General features: G+C 37.0%; 1 protein-coding gene across 3 annotated transcripts in view; it reads left to right on the top strand.

The window, feature by feature from the left end:
• The window catches only part of ACAP2 (ArfGAP with coiled-coil, ankyrin repeat and PH domains 2), a 156,576-nt gene that overhangs the window by 56,788 nt on the left and 74,420 nt on the right, over positions 1-25,368 (top strand). For all 3 annotated transcript variants that reach the window (XM_058556086.1, XM_058556084.1, XM_058556085.1), the window contains exons 2-4: positions 4,305-4,362; positions 17,094-17,213; positions 18,228-18,281. In XM_058556086.1, the coding sequence (XP_058412069.1) occupies positions 4,305-4,362; positions 17,094-17,213; positions 18,228-18,281 (232 nt within the window). The remainder of the gene's footprint in view (positions 1-4,304; positions 4,363-17,093; positions 17,214-18,227; positions 18,282-25,368) is intronic.

A 25,368-nucleotide genomic window follows, 5' to 3' on the forward strand; every position in this document is an offset into this window, starting at 1 on the left:
TCAGAGATTCATTTAATTCAGAGCCCAAAGTGATCACCATCTGATTAGAAATGTGTCAGTGTTAATATTTGCTGCTAGATTTTTTCCTATTATAGTTTTATGTTTTTAATTAACTATTTTCTGAGTTGATCGTAAAACACTGTGATGCATGAATAGATAAAAGAATGAAAGTGTTGTAATTAAAAATAAAGTGACCTTTTTTCTGAATTCTGGGCTTATTCAGCTTCTTAGGGTACAGCCACCCAGAGCTAAGTCCTAAAAATTTTCTTGTATGTATTTTATATATGAGAAAGGATTTTCATCATGTTCTTGTATTTTATATTCATAATAAGGAGTCAACAAACTTCTTCTGTAAAGGGCCAGATAGTAGTAAATATTTTAGGCTTTGTGGGAGATATGGTCTCTTTTCCAGCTACTCAACTCTGCCATTATAGCATGAAAGCTTCCATAGACAATATGTAAATAAATGAGCTTGCCTGTGTTTCCATAAAACTTTATTTATGGACACTGAAATCTGAATTTAATATAATTTTCATGTGTCATTAAATATTATTCTTTTGATTTTTTTTCCCCCAACCATTTAAAGATGTAAAAACCGTTTTTAGCTCATGGGCTGTACAAAACCAGGTAATGGACCAGACTTGCCTGGAAGGCTATCATTTGCTGACCCCTGCTCATAATAATCCTGTGAGACTTTGCTGACTGCCTTCTGTTTTTTCTTCTTTCTTTTAACATTATTTTCTGTTTTGCTTATTTTGCTATTTAATCATATGTTTCTTTCATTGTTAATGTGTGTGTAACTTTTTAATGTTAATAATTTTAAAAATTTTAATAATTTTTTATTAAATTTTAAGCTGTGAAGGGTAGGGTCTATAATATTGGCCTCTTTAACGCCTTGCACATTTATAAAAGTTAAATGCTCAATACATATTTGGAAGAGTTGGAAAGGAATAATATCTGTCATCTAGTATTTGAAGGACTGTTGTGTAGATTGTTTTATATATTAAACATATGTTCCAGAATGGTTTTCTTGCAATAATGAATAGAAGTAATGGGGAGGCAAAACTCACCTCAGAATGCAGGGCTAAGAGAAAGGAGAGAAAGAATCTCTTATTGTGTTCTTTGTGTCATAGTATATATTATGGTCAATGATATGGACAGTCCCCTATTTAACTTGTACAACTCTTTTAAATAGGTATATGTTTACTCATTTTACAGATGAAAAAACTTAGATAAAATGTCTTAGGCTTAGTGGTGTAGCAGAATTTGAACTGAGACCATGCTCTTTCCATATACTTTTTTTTTTCTTTTTACACTAAAGGATATTCAGCAGTTAACCAGGCTGCCTTAGATGCTAGCTACTTACCTATTGCTACAAGTTTTCATATGCATCTTAGATGACCAAGGATAGAGATGTTTTTTAGAGAAGGTGAAGTGTTGAAGAACCTCCAAGATAAACTTTCAGATTCTTTGAATATGTGATTATAAAGGACTTTATTTATTTATTTATTTGTTTGTTTGTTTGTTTATTTATTTTTGTGAGAAAGATCAGCCCTGAGCTAACATCCATGCCAATCCTCCTCTTTTTGCTGTGGAAGACCGGCCCTGAGCTAACATCTATTGCCAATCCTCCTCCTTTTTTTTCCCTTTTTTCTCCCCAAAGCCCCAGTAGATAGTTGTATGTCATAGTTGCACACCCTTCTAGTTGCTGTATGTGGGAAGCCGCCTGAGCATGGCCGGACAAGCGGTGCATCGGTGCATGCCCGGAATCCGAACCCGGGCCAGTAGCAGAGCGCATGCACTTAACCGCTAAGCCACAGGGCCGGCCCCTAAAGGGCTTTATTTTTAAATGACAGGTAAAACACATTTTACCTCTTGTTTTTGTACATAAACTCTTACCTCTCTTTAAAAGTCTTGTTTCACAAAAGTAAATTAGTAGAATTGCACAATGAAATAAGATTGAGGAATTACATGAAGTTTCTATCAAACTGTATGTTTAGTAGAAACAAATGATTAAATCAAACTTTAAAGCCAGCCATTCCAACTAATTTGCTTGAAAGAAATTTAATCGAGTCAAGCTAAATTGGGTAAAGATCAAAAGTGTAAATTAGAGTTTTTGACAGAGTAAATAATTGTGGAGGTTCTTGACTCAACAAACATTTTGAGTGTCTGTACTGCTGTGGGGGAGCTCAGACTAGTGAGAGAAGTGAACAGTGATAGAGATGTGAATGATGTGCTGTGGGGGCACAAGAAGGGTATGTAATCCAGCCTGAGGGGGTAGGGGAAGAGATTCCAAGGGGACCCACCTCCTGGGAAGGTGATGTCTGAACTTATTTCTTTTCTCCGTTAAGCTTTAAAAATTGTTTTAAAATGCCTAGTTATTGCAAATATTAAAACAATCCAAAAATATAAGTAGTAAGAAGTGTAAATCCCTATTAACACTTTCTGCTCTCCAATCCCTGTTCTTCAAGCTTAGACTTAATAGATTGGTAAATATGCTTCCAGATTTTTCCTATGCATATACCAACAAGTTTTTTCCCCACAAAATTGGACTCAGACTATATATAATTTTGTAACTAATAGTCTGTCATGTACATGTTTCCTTGTCAGTAGATATAAATCAACCTCATTTAAAAACTTGCTGGGCCAGCCCCGTGGCTTAGTGGTTAAGTGCGCGTGCTCCGCTACTGGCGGCCCGGGTTCGGATCCCGGGTGCGCACCGATGCACCGCTTCTCCAGCCATACTGAGGCCGTGTCCCACATATAGCAACTAGAAGGATGTGCAACTATGACATACAACTATCTACTGGGGCTTTGGGGAAAAGAGGGAAAAAAGGAGGAGGATTGGCAATAGATGTTAGCTCAGAGCCAGTCTTCCTTAGCAAAAGCATGGATGTTAGCTCAGGGCTGATCTTCCTCACAAAAAAAAAAACAACAAAACTTGCTGCTTTACATAATGGGATGGATATACCATCTATTTCCTATTGCTAGACATGTAGATTTCAACCTATTACAAACAGTGGATATCCTTGTACTGATATATTTATTTTCTTTTGTGAATTAAGTTTTAAATGAAGAATAGCATATTGGCAGATGAAGGGAGTAAGGATTAATTTGAAGGGGAAATATTTTCTAGCCTAGGGGAATAATATATAATTTGAAAAACACTGCTGAAGAAAATGACAGGCTTTTAGTTAGGGGAGAAGCATTTCTGCTTCCATGCTGTGAAAGTATAGCACCTCTTGTTTTCTTGAGCTGTATGCTAGAGTAGCTCATTTTATGGAATAGGTATCTCTGTACTGAATAGTTTTTAGTTATATAATTTTCTTATTTTGGAGATTAAAAACTGTATTTTCAATAAATGTTACCAGACGGAGAAGTAAAATCACAAACTAATGAAAATGATTGTTCAGAGATCACACAGGCATTAAATGGGTAGTTCGGAATAGAGTTTATGTCTTAGCTATCTTTGTTTTCTTAGCTCTGTTGTCTAATTGAGAATTTCTTACCCAGAGTTCAAAATAGCTTTTTGGGTGGCTAGTCCCCTGCTATTATCCAGTTGAAACAAATTTTGGTTAATTCAAAAAATAGCTATTGGGAAGTTGCTAGTTTATCAAGTAGGTATCTGAAAATGGCATAGATGGCTTATGTATTATTTGCTTTTTTATGTATTACTCTTAAGTGTAAAATCTTATCTTTAAAAAGTTTTAGTTCCTGCTGTTTTGTTCCAAATTTCCAATTTTGGAATGTTGCCCTGTAGGGTAATATCAAGTACTAACTAATACTATAATTTTATTATTCTCCTGACAAATAAGAGTATCTGCTGATTTCTTAAAAATACATTGGAAACAAAATGGGGCATTAAACAAGAGTAACAACATTCTGAACTATTTCTAAAAGTAAAAAGCCTTTCTTTTTGGTTGCCAAGGGTGCTTTGCTGTTTGGTTACATGTGCTTTGTTGAATAGAAATCTGAGTCTTTGTATGGCTCAACTTTTAAAATTTCTTACTCATTTTTAAAAAAACCTATGTTAAATAGTTTTAATTAGTATCATTAATTTGAATGATATGAAGGCTTTGAGTAAATCAACCTAATGTATTCTCTCATTACCTTAAACAATAATTGTATTATTTGTTGTATTGCATAATTATGAAGTATTTATACTTCATCCTAAGGTAATTATTACTTTATGTGAAGTATAATTTTTAAGCATTCATATCTATTTTTCACTTAGAGTTATTTTTCAAGAGTAAAGTATACATTTAAACATATAAAATAACATATTTTATATTTAATTTTTCTAGAGCTGCTTTGGAAGAAGTAGAAGGAGATGTGGCAGAATTGGAACTAAAACTTGATAAGGTAAATTTTACTTTTTTAGCTTTTTAGAACATTAATTCTTGTTTTCCATAAATAATGATTTGTGCCTATAACACTAGGTGGTTCACGTTACTTCTTTTATCTCTATGAGGATAAATGCTGTTATTTTACATATGAGGAAATTGAGGCTAGAGACATTAAGGAGCTTGTTGAAAATCTAAGTGCCAGAGCAAGAATTTGAACCATGTCTGACTTCAAAGCCCACTAGACATCATTTATATTGTTGGAAGTTTATTTCCTTCTCCATCAAAAACATTTCATCTATCTTTTTTTGATCCTTAATGGATTTCTTACATAACCTGACCATTCTTGTTTATAAATTTGGGTGTGGCCTCATTCAAATATAAATAAAAAATTTTTAAAATTAATTAATTAACTCCCCCCCCCCCCAAGCCCCAGTAGATAGTTGTATGTCATAGCTGCACATCCTTCTAGTTGCTGTATGTGGGACGCAGCCTCAGCATGGCCGGAGAAGCGGTGCATTAGTGTGCGCCCGGGATCCGAACCCCGGGCCGCCAGCAGCGGAGCGCACGCACTTAACTGCTAAGCCATGGGGCCGGCCCTAAATATAAATAAAATTTTAAAATACTCATTCCATTTTTTAAAGCTAATGCCACAAATGCTTAATATATATTTAATAATTGATATTAAATGGTCATATTCTATGTAAGGGTAAATGTACATTGATTCCTAAGTTCTCTATTTAATTATTGATAATGTTTTGTTTTTTGCCATTACTCAAGAAACATTGCTATATAACAGGCAGAAATATGAGAATGAGTAGGACATGGCTTCTGATCTTAATTAACCATGGTTCAGTGAACCAGATAAATCAGATAAATCAGATGCATATATTTGAAATACCTTTTCTGGAAATAATTTCCTATTTATGTAATTGTTATTGTAAATGGTATTGCTATGTAAAGCAGTGCTTTTCAAACCTTACTGTGCATAGGAATCACCTGGTGATCTTATCTTGTGAAAATACAGATCCTGATTGAGTAAGTCTGGGGTATCTGAGAGTCTGTGTTTTTAACCAGATTTCAGGTGATGCCAATGCTGTTGTTCCATGGACCGCACTTTGAGTAGCAAGGATATAAAATAGATTAATTAGACTGAAGTTTTTCCAGTGTTTTGAAATCTTGAAGTATATGTCTATAATGTAAATAGTATGGAAACTATGTAAAGCAGTAGTATTAGTTATACATATAAAAGAAAAGTTTTAGAAAATGTTTAGTAATAAGTTATTTTTGTGTAGTACTCTATAGTTTTCAAAGCACTTTGAGATACAGTATGTTTTTTGATTTTTACAATAATCCTATGAGGTAGGTAGGACAATTGGTATTATTCCCATTTTGTAGATGAGGATGCCAAAACCCAGAAAGTGAAGGGGGCTTGCTTCACATCACAGAGAGAGAAGAAGCAGAACCAGGGTTAGAACCCATATGTTTTTATTCTTAGTTCAGTGCTCTTGTGCACCTCTGTACTTCTGGATCCATGTTGGGGGAGCACATGCCACTTGGAAATTTTCTGAGGAGCACTAGCAAGCCTCCAGGCAAGTGTTTTTTAAAAATTAATGTTATAATTTTTGGTAAGGATATTATTTTCAAAAACGTTATTTTCTATTTAAAATTATATGTATAGGATTATTATTGTTGTTATTATTGTTGTTGTTGCTTTTATTATTATTTTACCCTGAGGGTATTACATTTATTTTTAAGCAATCTTTGAAACAAAGTTTTTATTCCCTTAAGGTAGGAGACAGAAGATGTAGTTTTGATTGTCTGGTACATTTATGAGAGTGTATATAGAAGGGCAAGCCTTTTTTTTTTTTTTTTTTATAATTTTATTTATTTTTTCCCCCAAAGCCCCAGTAGATAATTGTATGTCATAGTTGCACATCCTTCTAGTTGCTGTATGCAGGACACGGCCTCAGCATGGCCGGAGAAGCGGTACGTTGGTGCGCGGCCGGGATCCGAACCTGGGCCGCCAACAGCGGAGCGCGCGCACTTAACCGCTAAGCCACCGGGCCGGCCCATGGGCAAGCCTTTTTAAAGAATGACAGAGAAGTATAATAAGGATATCTGTTCTCTTTGGGTAGAACTGCATCTAAATCATATGAAACATTTTGTGGTGGGGGAGAAACCTCAAAATTTAAAGTATTTAAACAGATAAAATCCACTGACAGCATTTTTGTTAATGATTTTGCTTTTATGAGCAGCAATTTTTTTTCTTTATATCATTTGGTTGGGGTTGGGAGACTGGTTGAATCTTATAACTAAAAGATTCAAATCCAAAACAAGTTATTAAAGTATTGGCATTCAGTGCTAAGAACTCTAAGCCCTTTCTAGAGTCTGTATTACTCAAAGGGCTACTAAGGGCATCATGGAAACTTTGACTTCTTTTTAAAATATCATCTTCCACCCAAACACTTCTGTTTCCATAGTTACTTTCATACTTCTCTAGTTTAAAATTTTGTTCTCTTGTAAATTCTTAAGCTCTTATCTATCATTTTTACTTTAGAATTATGGGGAGTTAGCATAGAAAAGAGAGTCTGAGAGGAGCAAGAAATGGTTGTTATTGAAGGTGGTGGCATTGAAGGACTAATGGAGGGAAGGGGTTGCCCAAGACTAGTTTAGTGATTTCATAACTTTGTGCAGGGCAAGTTCCACCTGTAAGATCATTGTAAATCATTCCAGCAACAGGTTAAACTAGCTTGATGACTTAGCTTATATTTATTTTGCTTATAATGTGTGCCACCAATAGTTAGACTCTTCCTGGTGAATAATGCTTCATGGATGACATTGCTCTACTGGGTACAATTATTAGTCCATTCTGCCAGGATTCTGGCACTGGCAGCATCATAGAGCATCATAGTTGCCATCTAGGTATAAATTCTGTATCTGTTGCATTTTCTCACTGGAATGCTTGCTGCCTGTTCGTTAAGCAGATACCCTTTAAATCACAGCTCAAGTACTACCAAATTTAGATTCCTTTTCTTTCTTTTTTTTTGAGAGACATTGGCCCTGCGCTAACGTATGTTGCCAATCTTCTTCTTTTTCTTTTTTCTCCCCAAAGCCCCAGTATATAGTTGTGTATCATAGTTGTAGAGTTGTAGCTCTTCTGTGTGGGACACTGCCTCAGCATGGCTTGATGAGTGGTGAGTAGGTCCACGCCCAGGATCTGAACTGGCGAACCCTGGGCCACCAAGGTGGAACACGCGAACTTAACTGCTATGCCTCTGGGCCAGCCCCTCTTTTTCTTGTATTGCATTGTTTCTTGCACATATTTCCATTTAAATTATTATAATATTATTATAAGTTTTGGCTTGTAGCATAGTCTAGTAGTTAGGAGCACAAAGCCTAGAGCAAAAATCCGGCTCTACCACTTACTGAGCTGTATGGCCTTGGGCAAGTTCCTCAACCTTCCTATGCCTCAGTTTCTTCATCTCCAAAATGGGGAAAATAAGAGTATCTATCTATCTCAGGGTTATTATGAGAATAAGATGTGTTAATACATGTTAAGTGCTTAGCACGGTTCTTGGCACATCATTAAGTTCTAAATAAATGTTAGTGATGATGGTTTCTCTTCAGTAGGCTATTAGCCCCTTGAAGAGAGACTGCCTGTAAAGGGAAAAAAACCTCTCATTTGTTGTGCACTTCCTGTGTACCAAGTCCTATGTTTTACTTGTATTATCGTCAATTTTTTTAACACTGTTGCAAAGTTGGTATTATACCCAATTTGCACATGAGAAAAATGAGACTTATAGAGGATGTTGCTTACTCAGGGATGGTCAGCAAATAAGGTATTTGTATTCCCATCATCAGGCTAAGTGCTGATGACATGTTATCTAAATAACTAAAGTTACTTAGTTAACCAATAATTAAAGTTATCACTTTAGTAAAAAACTGTTGAATGAATTGGGGCTACTAGCTTGATAATTTTGACTAATTTGACATTTATTCTTACTCTTAGGTAAAAATTTTCCCTCTTTGTAGGCTTATATTATTCAGTTATATCTGTCATCACTGTCATCTAATAAGGATTTTGACAGTGGGCAAAGTATCTATCTATCACCAAGGCATTTATTCCTCCTGAATAGCTGCAGTGTATATGTGGTTCAGCTATATGACAGTTTCATTTTCTTTCCAAGTCCTATGATAGTGACCTCTATTCTGATTCTGATACCTGTTGTCGTGGCTATGTTGTATGCCTCACCACTGAAAGTTCTAATTTCTGAAATCTGGAATGCTGATATCTTACTTTCTTTTTTTTTTTAATTATTTTATTGAAGTCATATTGGTGTATAACATTGTGTGATTTCAGGTGTACATTATTATGTATCAGTTTCCGTATAGACTGCATTGTGCTCACCACCAGTGGTCTAGTTTTTATCGGTCACCATACATATGTTCCCCTTTATCCCTTTCGCCCACTCCCCACCTCCTTCCCCTGTGGTAACCACTAATCTATTCTCTTTATCCATATGTTTGTTTATCTTCCACATATGAGTGAAATCGTACAGTGTGTATCTTTCTCTGTCTGGCTTGTTTCGCTTAACATAACACCCTCAAGGCCCATCCATGTTGTTGCAAATGGGATGATTTTGTCTTTTTTTTTTTTTTTACAGCTGAGTAGTATTCCATTGTATATTTATACCATATCTTCTTCTTATCCATTCATTAGTTGATGGGCACTTGGGTTGCTTCCACATCTTGGCTATTGTGAATAATACTGCAGTGAACATAGGGGTACATAAATCTCTGTATTGTTGATTTTGTGTTCTTTGGATAAATACCCAGTAGCAGGATAGCTGGGTCGTTTGGTAGTTCTATTTTTAATTTTTTGAGAAATTTTCATACTGTTTTCCATAGTGGCTGCACCAGTTTGCATTCCCACTAGCAGTGTGTGAGGGTTCCCTTTTCTCCACATCCTCTACAACATTTGTTATTTTTTATCTTGGTAATTATAGCCATTCTAATGGGTGTGAGGTGATATCTCATTGTAGCTTTGATTTGCATTTCACTAAAAATTAGTGATGTTGAACATCTTTTCATGTGCCTGTTGGCCATCTGTGTATCTTCTTTGGAAAAATGTCTGTTCATATCCTCTGCCCATTTTTTGATTGGGTTGTTTTTTTTGTTACTGTTGTATTGTATGAGTTCTTTATATATTTTGGAGATTAACCCCTTGTCAGATATATGATTTGCAAATATTTTCTTCCAGTTGGGTAGTTTGTCTTTTCCTTTTGTTCCTAGTTTCCTTTGCCTTGCAGAAGCTTTGTAGTCTGGTATAGTCCCATTTGTTTATTTTTTGTTTTGTTTCCCTAGCCTGAGTAGACATGGTATTTGAAAAGTATAGTAGATAACCATGACTCTTCATCGAAAAGATGCTTCTAAGACTGATGTCAAAGAGTGTACTGCCTGTATTTTCTTCTAGGAGTTTTATGGTTTCAGGTCTTACATTCAAGTCTTTAATACATTTTGAGTTTATTTTTGGGTATTGTGTAAGATAATGATCTACTTTCATTCTTTTGCATGTGGCTGTCCAGTTTTCCCAACACCATTTATTGAAGAGACTTTCCTTTCTTCATTGTATGTTCTTGCCTCCTTTGTTGAAAATTAGCTGTCCATAGATGTGTGGTTTTATTCATGGGCTTTCAATTCTGTTCCATTGATCTGTGTGTCTGTTTTTGTGCCAGTACCATGCTGTTTTGAATACTCTAGGTTTATAGTATATTTTGAAGTCAGGGTTGTGATGCCTCCAGCTTTGTTCTTTTTTCTCAGGATTGCTTTGACTATTCAGGGTCTTCTGTTGTTTGATATAAATTTTAGGATTGTTTGTTCTATTTCCTTGAATAAATATGATGTTGGCTGTGGGTTTGTCATATATAGCCTTTATTATGTTGAGGTATTTTCCTTCTAAACCCATTTTATTGAGAGTTTTTATCATAAATGGATATTGGGTCTTGTCAAATGTTTTCTCTGCATCTATTGAGATGATCATGTGATTTTTATTTCTTATTTTGTTAATGTGGTGTATCATATTGTTTGATTTAAAGATGTTGAACCACATCTTACTTTTTTTTTTTTGGTGAGGAGATCAGCCCTGAGCTAACATCTGCCAATCCTCCTCTTTTTTTGCTGAGGAAGACAGGCCCTGGGCTAACATCCGTGTCCATCTTCCTTCACTTTATATGGAACGCCTCCACAGCATGGCTTGCCAAGCGGTGCATCGGTGCGCGCCCGGGATCCGAACCGTTGAACCCCGGGCCGCAGCGGAGTGCGTGCACTTAACTGCTTGCGCCACCAGGCAGGCCCCCACATCTTACTTTCTGACTTGAGTCTATAGTCCTTCCGCTTCTCATCTTCATTCCTAATGCTTCTGTTCTTCAAGCTTATTTAGACCTCTAGTCTTTCTTGTTTTTTTTTTTTTTTTTTGGTGAGGAAGATCAGCCCTGAACTAACATCCATGCCAATCCTCTTTTTTTTTTTTTTTTGCTGAGGAAGACTGGGCCTGAGCTAACATCCGTGCCGATCTTCCTCCACTTTATGTGGGACGCCGCCACAGCATAGCCTGACAAGTGGTGCATCGGTGCGCGCCCGGGATCTGAACCCGGGCCACCAGTAGCAGAGCGCGCGCACTTAACCACTACACCATGGGGCCGGCCCTAGACCTCTAGTCTTTCAATCTGTCCACTTTCAGTATTTCATATCCCTTTTAAATTCACTTGCTTTTCATGGTATTTTTTTTGTAATTTTTTTTATTGAGATAAAATTTACCTAACATAAAATTCACCATTTTAAAGTGTACAATATAGTGGTTTTAAGTATATTCACTGTATTATGCAACCCTCACCACTATCTAATTCCAGAACGTTTCTATCACCCCAAAAAGAAACCCTGTACTTGTTAGCAGTCAGTCCCAATTTCTGTGTCCCTAAATCCTCTGGCAACCACTAATTTACTTTCTTTCTCTATGGATTTGCCCATTCTAGACATTTCCTATAAATGGAATCATACAATATTTGGCCTTGTGTGTCTGACTTCTTCCACTTAGCATAATGTTTTTAAGTTTCCTCAATGTTGTAACATATTCCAATATTTTCTTTCTGTGACTGAATAATATGCCACTGTATGGACGTACCACATTTTGTTTATCCATTCATCTACTGATGTACATTTGGGTTGTTTCCATTTTTTAAAAGGTTCTTATGAATAATACTGCTATGAACCCTTTCAGTCTGCTTTTAGTTTTGTGACATTATTTCTCTTCTGGAGACCTTCATTTCCCTTCCATAACACCTACTCTATAAAATTCTCTCTGTATTAGTCTAACCATCTGTATTCTCTGCCACATATCTGGGCTATAAAGCCCTACAGGAGAAGTTACACAACTGCTTGGTGGAACCGATTGGTGGAGCTACAGGTTCCTGGAATTCTTGATGCAAAGCAGTTTTTCCAAGACTCAGTCATGTTATCTTGTTATCTTTAGCAGCTCTTATACTTTACCATTTTCTCAAGACTTATCAGCTTGTTCTTCATTTTTAGTAGATAACCATGACTCTTCCTTTCTTTTGGTGGGAACACCTTTACTTCTTGCTCCTAATCGAGAAATTTAACAGAATCCGTCCTTATCTTTTTCTGTTTTTCCTCCCTTTGAGTGATAAAGGTATCCCTTTTCCAATGCAATTTCGAACTCCGACTCTTGAGGACTTTGCTTTAGCCATCTCTCTCCTTTCTCTTCTCTACTACCTCTTGATTTTAAGTAGATAAAGATGCTCAAGTTTCTCTTCAACAAAAACAAAAGCAAACAACAGTAAGAAAACCTCACCTCTCACAAGGAAGCGCAAATCATTATTGAGTAATTACTACGTGCCAGTGACAGTTTGTGCTAAGATCTTTATGTGCATTATCTTAACTTTTATAGTAACCTTACACGGCTTGTTACCTTTTTTATTGTATCATACGGAAGAAACTGAAGCTTGTTGAGGTTAAGGTCACTCGGGAACACTTACATTGTTAAGTGTGGCAGCAGGATTTGAACCTAAGCCAACAGAGCCCAGAACCCTGTATTTTTAACCATAATATTATACTACCAACCTGTGTCTCTCTGTTTTTTATAGAAACTTTCTATTTATTTTTGAATTATTTAATTTGTTGAATAAGTAATACTACCTATGTGGTGCAAAAGTGTGTACCTAGTGAAAAATTTGTCATCTTCTAATCTCTTTCCTAGAGGAACATTGAACTAGTTTCTTGTGTTGTCCTTCCAGAAATTTTCTAAGTGTATAAAAAGATCATGTGTATTTGTACTTTTGTCTCCCCACTCTAATAAAAATATTGACACTGTTCTACATTTTACTTTTATTGAAAGAATGTATCTTGGATGGTGTTCCTTATTATTAATTATAGAGCTGCCTCATTCCTTTTAATGGCTGAATTATATTTCATTGTATGGATATATCATAATTTGCTTAGTTGCCTACTGATGGACACTTAGATTGCTACCAGTGTTTTACTGCGGCTGCAGTGAATGACTTGTGTGTCATGTGGGCTTATGTGCAAATATATCTGTATGATACATTTCTAAAAGTGAAATTGCTAGGTTAGAGGTTATGTGTTTTTAAAATTTTGAAAGCTCTTGCTAAATTGCCTTCTGTAGAAATTGTACTGATTTACATTGCTAACAACAGTTTGTGAGAGTGCCTATTTCCCTGTACCTACCTTCTCTAAAACAGCATGTTAGCAAACTTTTGGATCTTTGCTGTGTAAAAAATAATAGTTTGCATTTCTTTTATTATGATTGAGATTGAATTTCTTTTTTGGGGGATAATAGGTGTTTGAATTTCCTTTCCTGAGAGTTATCTGTACATGTCTGTCAGCCATTTTTCTTGTAGTGGCTGGTTGGTTTTCCAAAAATGATTTGTATATCCTTTGTTATAGTAGAGAAATTAGTCCCTTGTGATTTGTTGCTAATGTTGTTTTCCCATATTGTTGTTTGTCTTTTGACTAAGTTTATTTATTTATTTATTCCTTGCAGAAATGTTTTGTTTTTATGTAGTTGAATCGATCGGTTTCTTCTGTGGCTTTTGAGTTTTGCGTCCTTCTCAGAAAGACTTTTCCTGCTTTGAGATTATAAAAAATATTAACTCCTGTTTTCTCATTTAATTTTTTTGTGTTTAAATCTTTATTCCATCTAAAATTAATTTGGGGGTTTGGAATTCTACTTAGTTTCCTTCTTTCTTTTTTCCCTTTAGATGGCTATCCAGTGTCCCAATGTCATTTATTGGATAATATCACCCCCCCCCCCCAGCTGGAGTGTTACTTTAATCAAGTGCTGCATATTTGTATCTGTTTCTTGATTGACCATTTTGTCTGTTAACATCCGTTATCAGACTTTTAATTACTGACTAGTATATTTTAATAACACATAGAGCTAATGTCCCCACCTCATTACCCTTTTTCAATTTTTTTTGCTCTTTTTGCATGTTAGTTACTACATATGAATTTTAGAATTACTTTTTCTGTTTTTTAAGACGTCTTATTGTTATTACTATTTTTTTTTTTTTTTGTAATTAGCAAACTATTTAAAAGACTACTCTCAGCTGGCATTTCTCCTAGTGGGTTTTGTGGAACGTTGGTCTTACGAGAATGCTTCTTCTAAAGAGAATTCCATGTCAAATATTTTTGAGAAATGCTACATATTGTATATAACGCCTCTCTAGGATTCACAGCACACGTTAATATATCAAAAGCTCTTTCAAGTTTAGCAATAAAGAAATCTGGTTTAACTTTTTTGTGTGTGTGAGGAAGACCAGCCCTGAGCTAACATCCATGCAAATCCTCCTCTTTTTGCTGAGGAAGACTGGCCTTGGGCTAACATCCGTGCCCATTTTTCTCCACTTTATATGGGACGCCGCCACAGCATGGCCTGATAAGCAGTGCGTCAGTGCGCGCCCAGGATCCGAACCTGGCCGCCAGCAGCGGAGTGCGCGCACTTAACTGCTATGCCGCGGGGCTGGCCCCCTGGTTTAACTTGTAAACTGAGTTTCCCAGACTTGTTTGATCACGAATCCTTATTTTGGTACAGAATGTTCCTGCAGGATATTCTGTAGAATATATGTTGAGAAACATTTATCTATCATTATGTCTTCTTTATCTGCAGTTCATAACTCACTGTAATCTGGCTACGGCTCCCCAGTCAGTTTCTCTTAAAACTATTCTTGCCAGGGATGATGGTGACTTTTTGTCACCAAGCTCAATAGACATTTTTAAGTCTTTTTTTTTTTGTGAGAAAGATCAGCCCTGAGCTAACATCCATGCCAATCCTCCTCTTTTTGCTGAGGAAGACTGGCCGTGAGCTAACATCTGTGCCCATCTTCCTCCACTGTACGTGGGATGCCCCCACAGCATGGCCTGACAAGCAGTGCATTGGTGTGCGCCCAGGATCCGAACCCGGGCAGAGCGCGTGCACCTAACCGCTACGGCCTGGGGCTGGCCCCTTTAAGTCTTTTTAAAATTTGACCTTTATGGACTTTCAACTTTTTCATCATCCATCTTTTGATGCTTTGTTCTTTCTTGACTTTGGTGAAGTTATTCTCTTGCTTTTCCTCCTACCTTTCCCTCTTCCTCTTTAATCACCTTCCTCTTTAGTCTACATGCTCTGCCCTCTGCTTTCTGTCTAGGATATGGCATTGTGGCGCTGTCACTGTGTATTTGCTGATGACTCCTGTATTTCTATCCACAGCACACTCCTCTTTTCTTGAGCTTCAAACATCTGTTTTCACTTTTGTTTGATAGACTTTCCACTTGGCTTGTCTCACAGGCCCATCTAGCTCAGGCCCACCTCACGGGCCTAACACGGTTCAAACAAGAGTCTCTGCTGGCCAGCATAGTGTCTTTGTGTGAATTAGTGTCTTGGAGCAGATGTAGCCTTTGGCAAGCAGAGCTCAGGCTGGATTTCACCCTCTGCTTTTACCCGTGGTAGGATATAGTCTGCATAACTGTACACGGGTACTTGACTGTAATTCTTGAATTTGTCTCCCCTCTTCTCTACCTGCTTACTGCCTGAATTCAGGCTCTTGTGGTTTTTGGTCTTATCTTATCTTTATTCTTTCTATTTCCTTGTCTCTATATTTTTTCCTTTTAGGTCATCATTCTATAATTTTTATTTATTTATTCATTCATTCATTCATTCATTCCCCCAAAGCCCCAGTAGATAGTTGTATGTCATAGCTGCACATCCTTCTAGTTGCTGTATGTGGGAAGTGGCCTCAGCATGGCCAGAGAAGTGGTGAGTCGGTGCGCGCCTGGGATCCGAACCTGGGCCGCCAGCAGCGGAGCGCGAGCACTTAACCGCTAAGCCACGGGGCCGGCCCTAGGTCATCATTCTAAAGTGGAACTCTGGTCAACTCACCCAATTAATGTCCTTAACTGTTTCCCATTTCCTTTCATATAAAATTGAACACCTTAGCATTGCACACAAGGCTTTTTCTCATCTGGCCCTTGTATACATTTCCACACTGCACTAAGCTACTTAGTGCCTCTGGTTTGCCCTGTCCTCTTAAGCCTCTGGGCCTTAGCACATGCTCTTCCTGGAGTAGTGTCTTCCTGTTACCCTTATCTGATTGGCTAATTCCTGTTGGTCTTTGGAGCTTTTCTCAAGTGTTACATTTTCTTGGAATCCTTCCCTGATCTCTATAGTCCTGGTTAGATGTTCTTCCTTTGTTGCCTGTGCATGGTTTTCTCATGCATGGCAGTTGTGTTTGTGCTGTACAGAATTTATCTGCTTGTCTACTGGTTAGAATTAGAGCTTCTGAGAGCAGAGATTATGTTTTCAATTCGTGTTCCTCTAGGCTCTAGGGCCACAGTTTCAAATTATACTCCTGAGATCCTTTAGGTGTTCTCTCAAGTTTTCCTGGGCTCTTGATCCTCTTCTTGGTGGCCTCCTCTCCCCAATCCAGTACCCTTCTCTCCTTCATCTAGAGCACTCTACTTTTATCTTTTTTATATTTGTTATTCTCTCAAGATTTTGTTTAAAGAAAATGTTCTGTGTCTAAATGAAAGAAAGAAAGAAGGAATGGAAAAAACAGAAGAAAGGAATGAAAGAGAGAGACAGAGAGGAAGGGAGGGAGGGAGAGAGGAAAGAAGGAAGGAAGGAAAAAAAAACTCAGTTCTGAGGCTTAGCATAATGCCTAGAACAGTAGGCATTGGAGAAACGTGGTTGATTAATCAATTCAGACATCTGCTTTGATAGACTGATATTGAAATGACCAACATTATTAACCCACCATACCAGTTGACTCCCCTTTCCTCTAACATACACAGTTTTTTTTTTTTAATTTAAATTTCTTTTATCATGCTGCTTCTTCTGCCTGAAGTTCCCTTTTCTTCCTTCTAAGAGGTGCTTAATACATTTTTATGGAGTTAACTTACGAGATTGATTTTAACTTGATAAAATGATTTTTTTATTGTTGTTATCAGACAGCCTCTGGGTCCTGAAAGGTTGATTTTCTTGGTACAACTTTCTTATGAATTTACTTTACAAGCCAAAGAAAAAAAAAGAACAATTTTTAATTAGTTTATTTTGGGTTTATTGATGAACCATAGTTTATCTTAATTAGGCTAACTCATGTGGTTACTGCTAACATTTGTTCAACTAAGTAATTTGAAAAGTTGTGTTCAAACTGTGATAATGTTTTTCTTTTTCAGCTTGTGAAGCTTTGTATTGCGATGATTGATACCGGAAAAGCCTTTTGTGTTGCAAATAAACAGTTCATGAATGGGATTCGAGACCTGGCACAGTATTCTAGTAATGATGCTGTAGTTGAGGTTAGTATTATTAAAATTAGTTAAAATGATAATTGCAGCAAGACATTAAAGAATTATGCACCCATTTACCTTATTGATAGTTATAGTGGTCCTTAAAATTAGAAGTAGCAAAGCTATCACCGTTAGTGCTATCTTGTACAGTCTTGTTTTCTTGGATAGTTAGAAGTTGATGGTTGATTTGCGTTGTCATTGTAAGTTTACTTGCTGCTAGGTGAGCTGAAGCATCTACAAGAGGGCCTGAGCAGGGAGAACAGGATCATGTTTACTGGTAGCTGCTTATAGGGGCAAGCAGAGAGCATTAACCTAAGAATAGTATCTAACTGTTTATTTGGGGGGCTGCTTAGGAAAGTTCTGGTCAGCTAGCTATGCTGGGTTAGCTTAGACCCCTTGCAGTACTATGTGGTATTATATTTCTTTCATGAGGAATAATAACTGGTGAAAAAATGGTTGTAGTTTGATGATTATTTGATGCATTGATGCCTAAATGGGCACAGACTTGATACACTCAATTTTACCTTTAGGTTTATATACTCCATTCCTATTTGTTAGCATAGTACCATTGATATGGCATTACTAATTTTTTTGACTATTCTAGGGTTTTATGTTACTATATAGACTTGACCTCTCTGCAGAGCATGCCCATGAGGTAGTGAGATTGTCCTTGGAAATAAATGTTATTTTACAATGTAACTTGATCTTTTTATCAGAAATGCTGAAGTAACATTTTTATGTCCTATTTTAGTGACTCTTTTTTTTTTTTATAATTTTTATTTATTTATTTTTGTTCCCCCAAAGCCCCAGCAGACAGCTGCATGTCATAGTTGCACATCCTTCCAGCCGCTGTATGTGGGACGCGGCCTCAGCATGGCCGGAGAAGCGGCGCGTCAGCGCGCGCCCGGATCCGAACCGGGCCGCCAGCAGCGGAGCGCGCGCACTTAACCACCAAGCCACCGGGCCGGCCCTATTTTAGTGACTCTTAAATGACTTGGTTTTCTTTTGGTTTCTTTCTTATAGACCAGTTTGACCAAGTTTTCTGACAGTCTTCAAGAAATGATAAATTTTCACACGGTAAGTGTCAGTAGGTAGGTGTTACTATGACCATGTTAATATTTTGGTACTTTTCTTTCGTGGTAGTATTTTATAAAATTACTAAAGTTGAAATTCAGTGACTTTGATTTGCCAGCAGCTTTTTAGTTGGGTGGATCTAAAATGTGTGTGTGTGTGTGTGAGAGAGAGAGAGCGAGAGAGGGAGAGAGAGAGAAGTATATACATTTTATTTCCCCTTGTAAAATAGTGAACTTAATATCAATGAAGTACACACCCATAAAAGCTATTTTTCCCTTTAAGTTGTGCCTTTGTAAGTTTTTAAGCAATTATTTCAAGAATAAAGAAGTAAAAATCATAATTCTAAATTTAGCTATTTCTTTCTTTCCTTTTGTTTTGTGTGAGGAAGATCAGCCCTGAGCTAACATCCATGCCAATCTTCCTCTTTTTTGCTGAGGAAGACCGGCCCTGAGCTAACATCTATTGCCAATCCTCTTCCTTTTTTTTTTCCCCCAAAGCCCCAGTAGATAGTTGTATGTCATAGTTGCACATCTTGCTAGTTGCTGTATGTGGGACGTGGCCTCAGCATGGCCAGAGAAGCGGTGCGTCGGTGCATGCCCGGGATCCGAACCTGGGCCGCCAGTAGTGGAATGCGCACACTAAACTACTAAGCCACGGGGCCAGCCCCTAGCTATTTCTTTTAAGATACTTACAAATACATCCCCTTTGTCTAATCAGTTGCCAATATTAAAGGCTACTGTAGTCTTTGAGCTATTTATATATGTGTTTAAGATTTGAAGGCATTCATCCTTCAAGAATGAGGGATATGTGTTATTTCTGGAATGTCAGGAAATTCCTTTATAAATTTTGTAAAAGTTTACTGAAGATATGGTAGCTCATAAGCTATATACTTATAATTTTTAAAGAAGCTTAACATATATTGCTGTCGTATAGTTATTCACTGCTTCAAAATTTATTAGTAGCTATCTATAACAAAAATATCAACATTTATATTCTTTTTTTTTTTAATAATTTTATTTATTTACTTTTTTCCCCAAAGCCCCAGTAAATAGTTGTATGTCATAGCTGCACATCCTTCTAGTTTCTGTATGTGGGACACGGCCTCAGCATGGCTGGAGAAGCAGTGCATCGGTGCACGCCCGGGATCCGACCCCAGGCCGCCAGCAGCGGAGCGCGAGCACTTAACCGCTAAGCCATGGGGCCGGCCGTCAACATTTATATTCTTGATAAAATCGGCTAATTTTTGGTTCTTAGTCAATTTGATTTTCTTTTTTTTTTTTTGATCAGCATATTAAGGATGAAATTATCTGATAATATTTATTTTAATTGTAGTTCAAATTTTAGCTATACCAAAATTAGCATGTACAAGTATCTGCTTCAGTTCTTGCTTTCAATTCTTTTGGTTGTATATCTAGGTGTAGAATTGCTGGATCATGTGGTACTTCTATGTCTACCTTTTTTGTTTGTGAGGAAGATCGGACCTGAGCTAACATCTGCCAATCCTCCTCTTTTTTGGCTGAGGAAGACTGGCCCGGGGCTAACATCTGTGCCCATCTTCCTTCACTTTATATGGGACGCCGCCACAGCATGGCTTGACAAGCAGTGCGTTGATGCGTGCCTGGGATCCGAACTGGCGAACCCTGGGCCGCCGCAGCAGAGCACGCGCACTTAACCGCTTGTGCCACCGGGCTGGCCCCCTTCTATGTCTACCTTTTTGAGGAATAGTCAAACTGTTTTCCAGAGAGAGTGCACTGTTTAAATTCCCACCAGCAATATATGAGTGTTCCACTTTTCTACATCCTTGTCAATACTTATCTTTCTTTTTTTTTTTTTTGTGAGGGAAATCAGCCCTGAGCTAACATCCATGCCAATCCTCCTCTTTTTTTTTTTGCTGAGGAAGACTGGCCCAGGGCTAACATCTGTGCCCATCTTCCTCCACTTTATATGGGACACCGCCACAGCATAGCTTGACAGGCAGTGCATTGGTGTGCGCTTGGGATCCGAACCCGGGCCACCAGCAGCTGTGCGCGTGCACTTAACTGCTACGCCATGGGGCTGGCCCCCTCTTTCATTTTTTTTTTGTTATAGGCATCCTAGTATGTGAAGTGGTATCTCATTGTGGTTTTGATTTGCATTTCCCTAATGACTAATGCAGTTGAGCATTTTTTCATGTGCTTATTGGCCATTTGTTTATTTTCTTCCACCGTTATTACCACTGTTTTTATTCAAGTCCTTTGCCCATTTTTAATTGTTTTTATTGAATTCTTTATATATTCTGGATATTAAACCCTTATCAGATATATGATATGTAAATATTTTCTCCCATTCTGTAGGTTGTCTTTTCACTTTCTTGATAATGTCTTTTGATGCACAAAAGTTTTAATTTTGGTGAAGTCTGGTTTGTGTCTTTTTTATTCTGTTACTCCTGCTTTTGGGGTTATGTCCAAGAATCCATTGATCCCGGATCATAAAGATTTATCCCTTTGTTTTCTTCTAAGAGTTTTATGGTTTTAGGTCTAATATTTTGCATCAATTTGTTTTTAATGACCTCTTATTAGTTCTCTTTTTGCCTTCTGGTGACTTTAGAAGTTAGTGTCTGGTATATTTGTTTTCTCTTTAAATCAAGTGCTCTTTTGGATTCAGACTTCTTTTTTTTTTTTTTTTTTTTCATTTTTTTTAAAAAAATTTTATTTATTTATTTTTCCCCCCAAAGCCCCAGTAGATAGTTGTATGTCATAGTTGCACATACTTCTAGTTGCTGTATGTGGGACTCGGCCTCAGCATGGCCGGAGAAGTGGTGCGTCACTGCGTGCCCGGGATCTGAACCCCGGGCCGCCAGCAGCGGAGTGCGCACACTTAACCGCTAAGCCACAGGGCTGGCCCTGGTTTCAGACTTCTTAAAAAATGTTACATGTGAGAATTAGTTTTTTTAGTAAAAGTTATTGATTTTAAATTAGCATAATAGGTTAAATGTTTTCTCCATAATATGTTATCCTTTGTATAGTCCTGTTTCTGATAGTTTCTTTAAATCAGTAAGTCTTATGTTATTGCTTTATATGAGAATACCTTGCTCTTTATTATAGTTTTATATGTGAAAAGTGATGGTTAAGATAAACTTTTGGTAAATAAATTATTTAAATGCGTGTTGGAAGCTTTCTTGTCAAGAAATCTTACTTCAAAGTATTTTATGAATCACTCTCTTGAGAGTAGATTGAATCTTGAAAAAAAGGTTTGTTTGAAGCAAGGTATGTACGTATAGTTTGCTTCAAGAGGATAGAGATTGGTCTTTTTAGTGCTAGTGCTGTTAATGTGTGGCTAGTTTCCTGAGCTGATTCCAATTATGTGTGTTTTTTCCTTTTATAACATTGAAAGCAATCAATATTTCTTGACTTTATTGTTGTGAAAAGAACATAGGATTTAGATAAAGACATCTTAGATTGAGTTTAGGCTCCACTGTTAATAGCCGAATAATTTGGGTCAATTTACTTAATCACTTTCACTTTTCAGTTTACTGTTCGTAAAAAGGGAATAATGGAATTTGCCTCGCTTGTGTGTAAGGATGTTGTGAGGGACAAAATATGTGAAAGTAGACTCTGGAGAGTGATATCTCTTCCTTTACTGTATCAATTGGCGTCCATTCAGGGAAATAGAAGCCACTTAGGGTATTTCTGATAGAAAGGTTTTAATACAGGGAATTGGTTGCAAAAGTGTTGGAAGGGTTGGAGGAGTAAAAAAAGCCAGGGTGATACCACGTAGAGATTAGCTATTGCCAATATAGCTACTGGGAAGCAGCTATTGCCCCTATGGCTGGAGAACAAAAGTGAAAGTTGTGTTACCAGAGCCCCAAAGTACTGCACTTTTGAGAATACTGCCATTGTTACCTAGCCAGGAAGCCAGGAGCCTGCCTTCTTATTGCTGCTGCAAGAGCCAAGGAGCCTGCAGTCCCATTGACACTGCCTGGCTCGGTCACGGATGCTACAGAAAGTTGGAGTAGCTCGCAGTTGCTCACTGACTTTTTATCCTTAAAACTTTTTCCTATGACTTTTCTTTTTTCCATGTACTCCATATCCAACACATTAGCAAAATATACCCCAAATCCAACTATCAAGAGTTTCTCTGCCACCTCCAAGTCTAAACTACTACCACCTCTTGGTTAGGATTATACAGTAGCCTCCCAACTTGTGTCTCTGCTTCTCTTCTTGCCCTTCTACAATGAGTTCTATATCCAGTAACCAGAATGAAGTCTTAAAATTATAAATTAATTCACAGCACTCCCCTGCTGTAGCTCCCTGTCACACTCAGGATAAAATCCTAACCATGGCCTACCACACGCTATATGATCAGGCTCTTGCTGATGACTCCCTGATCTCATCTTTACTCATCTGTAGCCACGTGGGCTCTTCATTGTTCTTTGAACATACCAAAGTAACTCTCATCTTAGGGCCTTTGCACTCGTTATCTGTTCTGTGTGGAATGTTCTTCCTCAGCATCTGTTTGTGACTAGTTTCCTTACGATGTTCCTTCTCTTTCTGCAAGTCTCTCTCACTTCATTTAGATCACTGTCTCTCAGAGAAGCCTTCCTTGACCACCCTACAGTCACTCTCTATCATTTTCCCCTGCCTTTTACACATGCATACACACTCACACATACACAGATCATGTGTATGTATGGATCTTACATATATGTACTTATTTTGTTGTTTGTTCTTCTCAGTTTCATGACTGCAGGCGCTTTGTTATCTTCATCTCTCCTCCAACCACACTACTTATACTACTGCTATTGGAAGAGTTCTTGGTAGAAAAAGAGTTACTCCTGGTAGTGTTAAGGAGACTGAGGTTATGACCTTATGAAAACTCTGAAATTTTTTTTTATAGTCATTAAATGAACAAAAATTGGTTGAATCAGGGACAAAGCACGCCATATAGACAATTTAAAGTATTTTTCTTCTAATTTTTTACGAGTATTGAATTTTTCTTTTATTGCTCTTTGTACTTAAAAAACTTCAGGACGCTGGGCTGGTGGCGCAATCAGTTAAGTGCGCACGCTCCACTTTGGCGGCCCGGGGTTCGCGGGTTTGGAACCCCGGGCGCATACCGACGCACCGCTTGTCTCGCCATGCTGTGGCAGCGTCCCATATAAAGAAGAGGAAGATGGGCACAGAAGTTAGCTCAGGGCCAATCTTCCTCGGCAAAAAAAGAGGAGGATCAGCATCGGATGTTAGCTCAGGGCTGATCTCCCTCGCAAAAAAGCAAAAAACAAACAAAAAAGACACTTCAGGATCTCTATTTTGACTATAAAATTTATGTTGCTTTCAAAAGATAATTTGTAAACTAAGATGAGATCACTAGTTGTCTGCCTGTCTGCCTAGAGGTCTGAAGGCTATAGGTTGGTGAGCTTGTGTGTATTTACATATACACTTATATATATGTATATATATATGTATATAGAGAGAATTCTGTCTGATAGGACACCCAGATATACAGTGCCTTTCTAATTTTATTCCCATATTCCTTTCTACTGCATCTCAGAAATTTTCCTACTAATAGACATAAGTGTGAAATTTTGAGACCTTCGTTTACTTCAATTTTCTTTCCTTTTGTGGTTGCTATGCTGTCTGCTTTACCTGGCCTTTTTGTTGCTCATTAACAAATACTTTTCTCTTAGTTTTTCCCAGTAGGAGTGACTTGTGTGTAGTTGAATCAGAATTCTTATATTTGTGTCAAATGTTCTTCCCCCATCATAACACTGTATACTTGTCTTTAACTAGACTGTGGATAGAGATGACATATCTTGTTTATAGTTATATCTTCAATACTTTATAATTCTCATCCTGGGAAAGTCATTTAATTTTTCTAAGCCTTATATTCCTCCTCTGTAAAATGAAGAGGCTTTAGTAGATGACTTTTTATTATAAAAATTCTAAGATTATAAAGCATTGTTTATTATAAGATTTAAATATGACCTCAGAGTCATTTGTTAAAATGTGGGAAAAACCTAGTTATATAAAATGCTTTATTCTAGTAACATTCTCTACAATGACATTTTAATGACATAGCATTACAGGAAAAAGGAGACTTTCTAGGGTAAGATGAACTGCTTTCTAAAAGATGATAAACAATGGAATCTGCTTTACATTCTATTTCAGAGTTCATAACACTACAGTTTTGGCATGTCAGTTTGTGTCAGGATAAAAGGCTGGATATTCTAGAAGTGTCATTTATGAATAACTTTGTGGGCTTAAAGAAATGTTTGAAATAATAGAGTCATTTGGATTATTAGCCAAATAAGATTAAAAATAGATTGGGATTAGATTATCCAGTCATTTAAAAAATAAATTATTTGGATTCTTTTGTGATTTATTTCTTTGTAAAAATAGATAGTACTGTTTCTTATGCGTTATAGAATGAGAATTTCCTAGGGTTGCTCTTTTAACTCATGTCTTGATAAGATGCCAACTCATGACTTTTCCAGAGCAGGTCATGTATGCTACGTTCTACTACATACTAGAGTTGGTTTGAATACTGACTTGGTTTCCTGGAACTTAGCAAGATTTCTGTAACCTCACTGATGATTCTCTTGAATTCTAATTTGCTGTTGGTATAAGGAACCAGAATATTTATTTGCTTATTATCTTTGCTGAATGAAGATTTAATGTTGAATTGCTGCATAAATTCTGTGAAAATGTATGACCCATTTTGTTTTGTCTAAGTTTGATTTTCCATATTACAACTGTCTGTTCATTCACTCAACAGATGGTTTTAGGTAATGAGAATACAGAAGTTCAGTGCCTTTCACCTGTTCTTATCTCGTAGCACAGAGGGAAACTGATGGTCGTATTTGTGTGGGACACTGGAGAAAACTGCAGGGAGACATGAGGGTGTCATGTCCTATTTGGGTGTTGGCGAAAAATGCTTAAATTTATTTTTTATGGAATTACATTAAAATAATATATATTTTAATAAATTATTTCCTTTTTATAGAATTATGTTAAAATAAAACACATAATGTAGGGAAGATATAACATACGCTTCCAAATATTTAAAAAATATTTTTTTTTTTTTTTGCGTTTTTCTCACTTTTTTATTTTTT

The sequence above is a fragment of the Diceros bicornis genome, chromosome 15 (assembly GCF_020826845.1).
Source record: "Diceros bicornis minor isolate mBicDic1 chromosome 15, mDicBic1.mat.cur, whole genome shotgun sequence".
NCBI classification, from domain to species: Eukaryota; Metazoa; Chordata; class Mammalia; order Perissodactyla; family Rhinocerotidae; genus Diceros; species Diceros bicornis.